We start from the raw sequence: 8,368 nt of genomic DNA, 5'->3' as shown, positions 1-8,368 counted from the left end.
AAAAAAAAATCCATTGGTAAAAATACGTGCCAAGGAAATGACAGCGAACCCATGTTTTTCTGTTTCCTAAAGCATTAATTGACAACTGCAGTTTTAAACTGTCACCAAGCCCTCGGGAGGAAAATGTGTTTCTCACATTTTGCTCTCCCAGCCTCAGTCCTTCGGTGCCAAAGCAGACAGAATATGGATGAGAAGACACATCTGTGCATGATGAATGCTTGATTTGGCTGCTTTTCTTGTCTGGCTGTCTTTTTAAAGTTTGGGACCTCGAAAACGGTTGACATCTTGACATCTCCAGCAGGTGGCTAAGCTGCTTGCTGGCTGTCTACTTTCCAAAGCCATCAGGGGTGGCCAAGGGCAGCTGATGGAATTCTCCTTAGTTCTAGGTTGATTCTCTCCGTGATTAGTTTCCATCCATTGCTTCTTGTTCTGCCTTCAGATGCTTTGGAGAATAGTTCCCCCCTTTTTTTTCTTTGTGGCAGCCCCTCAAATATTGGAACAGTGCTGTCATGTCACCCCTAGTCCTTCTTTTCACTAGATTAGGCACACGCAATTCCCGCAACTGTTCTTCATATGTTTAAAAAAAACTTTGTTTTGCTTCTATGGGTGCTTTTTCTCTCTCTTGGATTAAATGCTATTTTAAAGTTGAGGTTGAAAAGGTCATGTTGTGATGTTTTCTGCCTTCCTGGTAGCAAGGACTTCAGCAGTTGTTACTCACAGGGCAGATGTACAAAGGCTGGGCAGACTTCTCCATATTAAGTTCCAGACATTTTGGGGGAAGCTGCATTCCGAAGTAGAATAAGACAAGGAGGGGCCTTTGGAAAGAGATGTTTTCTCCAAACCTGGGAAGAAATGGACAAGTCGTGATCAAGGGTTGGTGACAGAGTAACCCTGGTCAGACAATGTTCCTCACCTGAACATCAAGGTAGGACCCATGAAACCTCCCATCCAAGTTCTCCACCGGCCTCAGGTTTAGAGTCTTTGTGTCTTTGAAGCTACACTGAGAAATATGTCAGCTATGCCTGTAGACATTCCAGAAGCCGACCGTAGCCAGCCAAAGAAGGCTTCTTCAATTTGCAAGTCAGTTTATCATCTTACTTCTGCCCTCTGGAGAAATTGAGGTCAACATTTTCAGTCCTTTAGTTTGGGGTGACTTTGATGGGTTTCAGCTGAAGGCGTTTCCCTTTGTACATCCCATTAACCTCTTCCATTAGCAGAAGGAGAGTCATTTCATAAAAATCAATATTATGGAATGAATTAAGGGCAAGAGAAATTACACAGAGTTATTTAATTTGCCAAATCCAATCTGGTGCCGGAATTCAATTTGTCAAGCGCTGCATGGAGGTTTTGATGGAAATATGGTGTGTTCGTATTTTAAGTAGAATATAACATGCATTGTTTTGGTACAGATTCTTTTAAAATCTTATTGTTTGTTTCCAGAAGCCCCCGAAGAAATAAAAACAGGGAGAGCCTGCATGCCAGTGGTGTGTGCCCATCTGCCCTCAATTGCTTAAAAGGAAGAATGAGGAAGAGCTTCACCAGTTGGGTTCCTGACCAAAGGTTACCCACTGTTGAGGTAGTGTCTCCTGCTTGAGCAGGGGATATTGTTCCAATATTTGAGGAGTGCTCCAATATATCATGAGAGATCTGATGAAATGACCCCATGATGGACATTTGTCAGAGCTCCCATGACATGCCATCAGAAGATATCAGAATGACAGAGTTGGAAGGGTCCTTGGAGGTCTTCTAGTCCAACCCCCTGCTCAAGCAGGAGACCCTATACCATATCCAGGGCTTTTTTTCTCATAGAACGCCCAGAACGGAGTTCCGGCACCTTTTTTGGATGGAACCTTGTAGGGTAGCCAAGGCAGGTTGTATGACGTGTGTGAGTTCCGGCACCTTTTTTTTTTTTTTACAAAAAAAGCACTGACCATATCAGACAAATGATTGTCCAATCCGTTCTTAAAAACCTCCAGCAATGGAGCATCCACAACTTCCAGAGGCAAGCCATTCCATTGATTAATTGCTCTCACTGTCAGGAAATTTCTACTTATCTTTAGAATGGTTTTCTCTTTGATGAGTTTCCATCTGTTGCTTCTTGTTCTGCTTTCAGGTGCTTTCAGGAATAGGTTGACCCCCTCTTCTTAGTTGTAGCCCCTTAGATATTGGAACACTGCTATCCTGTCACCTCTAGTCCTTCTTTTCATTAAACTAAACATATCCAATTCTTGCAACCATTCTCAACATGTTTTAGCCAGTGGTGGGATTCAAATAGGTGAACAACCGGTTCTCTGGGTGGATGCCATTTCTGGAAGTCCATTCTGGGCCTGGGCAACAAAAAATTAGCTACCGGTTCTTCCGAAGTGGTGCGAACCGGCTGAATCCCACCACTGGTTTTAGCCTCTAGTCCCATAATCATCTTTGTTGCTGTTCTCTGCACTCCCTTCTAGAGCCTCAATAACTTTTTTATATTGTGGTGACCAAAGCTGGATGATAGAACGCCCAAAGGCTCACAAATGGATCCCCTGTAGCACAGTGGTTAGAATGCAGCGAACTCTACCCACAGTCTGGAGTTTGATCCTGCTGGGACTCAAGGTTGATTCAGCCTTCCTTCCTTCCTTCCTTCCTTCCTTCCTTCCTTCCTTCCTTCCTTCCTTCCTTCCTTCCTTCCTTCCTTCCTTCCTTCCTAGGTCGGTAAAATGAGGACCCCAGATTGTTGAGGGTAAGATGCTGACATAAACCACTCAGAAGTGTGGTAAAGCACCGTGGCGTGTTATACATGTAAGTCTGAATGGTAGCGGTAGTGCTATAAATTTAATTCAGAAACAAAAATTGGGAGTCAGAAAAGATGCTTCCAGACTCCTTCTGATACAGAAGAAGATATTTTCTCTTTAACCCAGCCTTACACGAAAGGACCACATCCGATTCTCCAGCCCTAGTTTGGGATTCCAGGCCCTGCAGTGCACCACAGCCCTGTGTACGGCACATCATATTCAGATTGGCTCTCAGCAATCTTAGTTGGGTCTCAACGTTGCTGAAAAAGAGATGGATCTCTCTTAAGTCCCTACTTTTAGCAGCTCACAAGGCAGAGAGAAAAAAAGAGGCAAAACAACTAAGTAGGCCTGGCACTTAGCTGTGAACTTCCTCATCATTTTCCTGAACAGAAGCTTGAAATTGTGTTGAAATTGCCTTCACCCCTTCAACCCCCCCCCCCATAACCTCCCTGGGGGATGGATGGGTTCAGGCTTTGAGCAGCTGTTCAAGAGAGGAGAGAGAGAAAAAGATCCATCTGTGATTTTTTTTTTCCCCTTTCCTGGTTGCTCAGAAAGCGAGAAGGCAGCAGTTGACGTGATACGCAAATGTTTTGTAAATGCTGCTGGTTTTGACAGCCTTTCAAGAGAGGCAGTACAGGCGGGGCTTCGATCTTATGCTTGTAGGTGCCATTTTGACTTTTTTGACCCCCTGCGAACAACCCCAGACAGGATGACAAGCCCAAGGACAGACTAATATGGCGAAAGAAATGAAACACAGATTTGTATATGAACCATCTTATTTTATCTCGAAGGGATTTTGCAAGCATGAATCTATTTAATTTGGGATTTAAGCAATGGAAAATTGGTAGGGGGGAGATTTAATTAGTGGGGGACAACTGAGAATTAAATGTGTATTTGTTTACTCCCTCCTCCTCCTCCTTCTCCTCCTTCTACAATCCAGTTGGGGTTTTTTGTGGAGGGAAGAGAAAAGCACCTTTGAGATACCACCTGGAGAATTTCATAAACGTCCTGGGACTAAAGTTCAAAACCAGAAAACTGTCCCAGTGGAAGGAAGTTCTTGCATTTGTACGTGACGTAGATTTTATAAGAGTGTTAATCGCTACTTAAGATCTTCATTCTCATGCAAACCTTGAACACTGGACTCAGCGAACGCAATTAAGACACGCTTTGGATGAAAGATATTGTAAACTGATATTATTGATACCTTTAGAAAAAGATAACAAATGTTGATCGGCAATTGTATGTTTGCTTACAACAATAAGAATTGCATTTGCTTAGTGTGGGAAAAATGTCTGTTACAGAGGATATACTGAAGGGTGTAATATTGGATTAAGTTTGAAGAAGCTTACATGTACCACGGAATTACTAATGGACTCAGTCATCACGTTTGTTTAATTAGGCACTTGATTGTAAAAATAGAAAATTAATAAAATATTTATATATATATAAAAAAAAGAAAACGTTTCTTTTTTCTATGATGCTTTGGTGAAATCGTTCTGATGGAAATATATGTATGGGGGAACGGGAGGAAAAAAAGTAAATCTGAATTTTGTTGCTCTAGGTCCCCAACAACCAACGATGGGTGATGTGGTCATTGTCACTGCGCCAGAGAATGCCACAGTGGTGGTTGGTGAGACTGTTGTGATGGAGTGTGTTGCATCGGCAAATCCCACCCCTTTCATCTCTTGGATACGGGAAGGTAAATGAAGTTAATTTCTCTTCTGATGCTAAGAGGCCGTTCCAAGACCTTTTTGACTTAAACCCCCGGTCCATGGACCAGTACCGGGCCGCAGCATGCCAGCAACCAGTCCGCACAAACAAGCAAAGCCCCATCCGTGGGAGGCAGGCAGCACACAAAACCACGCACTGTCCGGTCCGTGGAAAAACTTCTCTCCACGGAACCGGTCCCTGGTGCCCAAAAGGTTGGGGATCTCTGCTTTAGAAAATCAGGGGAGATATTTGCAGAGTCCTACATTAGATCTCCTACCTACCAGTAGAACAAATAATGCATGCCTACACAAAGTTGGCTGGGCACCTTTATAGAAATTAAAGTGGGTGGAGAAGATGTATGTAGAGTCGAAGTATTCGAAACACAGACATGGTTCAGGCAGCGTTATCTATAGCAAAGCTGAGTATGTTCAGACTTTAGGGGTCTTGGTGCCAGATGCAAAGAATCAGGACCACGTGTAAGGTTGCAGCAGATTTATTCAAGAATCTTGTCACCTAAAATTCAAGACTAAATTGGCACCAGATAGGGGTCAATGAAATTCAGGAGGAGTTAGACTTTGAAGTGCTTTTGGGAATGCAACAACTCTAAACTTATGACGTGCTTAATTCCGCCCTCCCAGCTCTGCTTGTTTTTCACCTATACTTGGTACCCCAAGTAAAGTTCTGATGGTCTCCTTTTCCTTTAAAGATGGGAATCCCATTTCTACAGATGTGATTGTGTTAGGACGGACCAACCTCGTGATCCTTTCTGTTCAGCTTCATCACGCAGGAGTCTATGTATGCCGGGCCAACAAACCCCAAACCAGACAGTTTGTAACAGCTGCAGCTGAGCTCCGAGTCCTTGGTGAGAACACAGAACAGAACATTTCTTGTTGCCTTTGTTGTTCTTGTGAGCCTTCAGAAGGAGAATGGGATCATCACAAACAGTCCGGCAGAGCAGATTATTCTTTTGTTAACTCTAGCTTCCAACCACTAGATCTTTTAGGAAGGATGGAAGAGAAGTGGATTTAGATTGTCGTGTCCTTCTTATGTGTGATGGTTCAGCAGTTAAAGTCCCAAAGGTGTATTTTTACAAGCCAACTGGACTTTCTTTTTTCTCTTTGAAGACATTTTGCTTCTCATCCAAGAAGCTTCTTCAGCTCTGACTGGATGGTGGGGCTGAAGACGCTTCCTGGACAAGAAGCAAAACGTCTTCAAAGAGAAAAAAGAAAGTCCAGTTGCCTTGTGAAAAAACACCTTTGGGACAACCAAGACCTGGATGACTGAGAAATCTCCATAGACATTCAGCAGTTAAAGACCCTGAGTTGTGAGCTGGAGAGCTGACAGCCTGGGTTTGAGACCCGAGGTTGTGGAGAGGATGTGTAGTGTCCCAGATAATTTTATGGATCCTGCACAAGCAATGCTTCTGTGCTATGTCCTGGATGGGAGGGAAAGAACTGCCAATGATCTATCAGCTTTGACAAAAAAAAGGGTCTCCAATCAATCACCATGCTCACTGGGTTCTGTTTCAATCTCTTAGCTCCTCCTACCATCTCCCAGGCACCTGACACCATTTCTCGCACCCGGGCCAGCACTGCCAGGTTTGTCTGCAAAGCGGAAGGAGAGCCGCTGCCCACCGTCCACTGGACGAGGAATGGAAAGCGACTTCTGCCTAAAGGACGGGTTAAAATCCAGGGCAGCGGTACCCTAGTCATCAATCAGATTGGCTTGGATGATGCGGGCTACTACCAGTGCGTGGCTGAAAATCCCCTGGGCATGGCCTGTGCTACAGCCAAGTTGGAGGTGATTGTGCGGGAAGGTCTGCCTAGCCCTCCGAAGAGAGTATCGGCGAGTTCTCTCTCCAGCACCGCCGTCTTGGTATCCTGGGAACGGCCCGAGTCCAATAGTGAGCAGATCATTGGATTCTCTCTTCATTACCAAAAAGCCTTGGGTGCGTTTCTGGTATCCCGAAGATCACGCTCTTTGAGCCAATCCTAATGCAAGGGAAGGGGGAAATATTAGATTTGTATAATAACCTTTGGAGGAGAATATTCGTAGCTCAGGGTTGAAATGGGGGGGGGGTCCTTTGTGCTCTCTGAGCTGGCTTGTTTTCTTACAGATATTTCATGAGCCTAACTAGGTAACCTCATCGGTTTCCAGCACTGATGATGTTACCTAGTTAGGGTAATGAAACATCGGCAAGAAAACAAGCAAGCTCAGAGAATATAATAACCTTGTAGGACAAGAAGCAACGGATGGAAGCTAATCAAGGAGAGAGCCAACCTAGAACTAAGGAGAAATTTCCTGACCGTGAGAACAATTAACTAGTGGTTCCTTCACTGGCTTGCCTCCAGAAGCCGTGTGTGTTCCATCTCTGTAGGTTTTCAAGAAGAGATTGGACAGCCATTTGTCAGGGAATGGTGTAGAGTTTCCTGCTTGAGCAGGGGGTTGGACTAGAAGACCTCCAAGGCCCCTTCCAACTCTGTTATTCTGTATTCTGCATGATGATAACTATGATGTAAAAGAGATATAAGGCCACTAAATTGGAGAGAGAATTGGAGAGTGGAGGTTTACAATTAAAAATTCAGTATGAACAAACTGCTTGAGCAGAGGGTTGGACTAGAAGATCTCCAAGGTCCCTTCCAACTCTATTATTCTTTCATTATGTTAGCAGAATGAACTTCTCAGATCAGTTGACTTCCTTGGGGACTTTCTGCACCCGATTGGCAACTGGGCAAACCAAACATTGGACCAGATTTTGGCTTATGTTGATCCACCTTCAAGTTCCCATTACCTTCTCTGTTCTGACTGATGACGTTCTATAAGTATTTTATGAGGTCCACAATATTTGCTAAGCTTCTTCATTAAGGAGGATGCTTTAGAAATGCAGTCTTAAAGTCATTACTGTGGGTTGGAAACCATAAATTTTTAAACACATAGGATCCAGGGTTTTGAGCACTTTAGTTGATTGTTAATTGAATTGATTGATTGGGTGTGTTGGCGTGAACAGCTTTTAATGCGCTTATTCATCAAAAGCAGAGAGTAACTTTAATCAAAGAAGAAGCAGCTTGTAAAGGACAGAGCTGAGAAGTTATGGACCTTTTGAAGGATTTGTGGGAGGGTGATAAAACATGGAAAGGAAAGCAGTTTACTTCGCAAAAGCCCCTTGTACCCATTTTCATACGGGGGGTGGCAGTGAGGAAGAATTGCCAGTGATGACAACATCTTGGTGGTGTGATTTTGGTGTTCTGGGAGTGGATACTAGCAACCACTGGATGTTCTCTATCATTTATAGTTTCTTGCTAAGGTGCAAATGACACCCTTTTAAGACATAATATAGGAGGTCCTCAACTTACAACTAAAATTAAGCCCAACATTTATATGCTATGTAAGAAATTTGTTAAGTGAGTTTTGCTCCACTTTACAACTTTTCTTGCCTCATTTGTTAAGTGAATCCCTGCAGTTGTTGAATTAGTAACACAGTTGTAAAGTGAATCTGGTTTCCCCATTGATTTTGCTTGTCCGAAGGTCTCAAAAGGTGTACAGAGAAACACAGTTTATTTATTGACAAGTGGCTTGCAATGCCTGATTAATTTGCAACACAAAATATGGACTCACAAAAGAGCTGTACATATTAATTAACTGCTCAGTAGCAGATTTGTTGAAGGCTTCTGGCACCGTTGATGCAAATTACTTGACTCCGAGCAGCTTTTAATCAATCTTGTAATTCATACACCGGTTGATTATTATAACACGGTAAAATGAGGGTGAGATGTAGACTGAATTAGTTGAATTAAGCAGTCAGTGAAAACACTAAGATATATGCGCTATTATTAAAATTGCTATGGGAAGTTGGAAGTTTACTTCAACTGCAGAAGGTTGGTCTT

General features: G+C 43.3%; 1 protein-coding gene across 1 annotated transcript in view; it reads left to right on the top strand.

Moving 5' to 3' along the window:
* Nucleotides 1-4,335: 4,335 nt before the first annotated feature.
* Nucleotides 4,336-8,368, top strand: part of LOC107290295 (immunoglobulin superfamily DCC subclass member 4) — a gene marked incomplete at its 5' end in the record, with an annotated part of 20,014 nt that continues 15,981 nt past the window's right edge. Inside the window, 3 exons of the mRNA XM_029284721.1 lie at nucleotides 4,336-4,473; nucleotides 5,191-5,346; nucleotides 6,022-6,432. Coding sequence (XP_029140554.1) covers nucleotides 4,336-4,473; nucleotides 5,191-5,346; nucleotides 6,022-6,432 — 705 coding nt within the window. The remainder of the gene's footprint in view (nucleotides 4,474-5,190; nucleotides 5,347-6,021; nucleotides 6,433-8,368) is intronic.

This window comes from Protobothrops mucrosquamatus, unplaced genomic scaffold (genome assembly GCF_001527695.2).
Source record: "Protobothrops mucrosquamatus isolate PMUCROS unplaced genomic scaffold, P.Mucros_1.0 scaffold865, whole genome shotgun sequence".
Lineage (NCBI taxonomy): Eukaryota > Metazoa > Chordata > Lepidosauria > Squamata > Viperidae > Protobothrops > Protobothrops mucrosquamatus.
The sequence above is the reverse complement of the archived record's forward strand: the minus strand, read 5'-3'. Positions and strand labels throughout refer to the sequence as shown.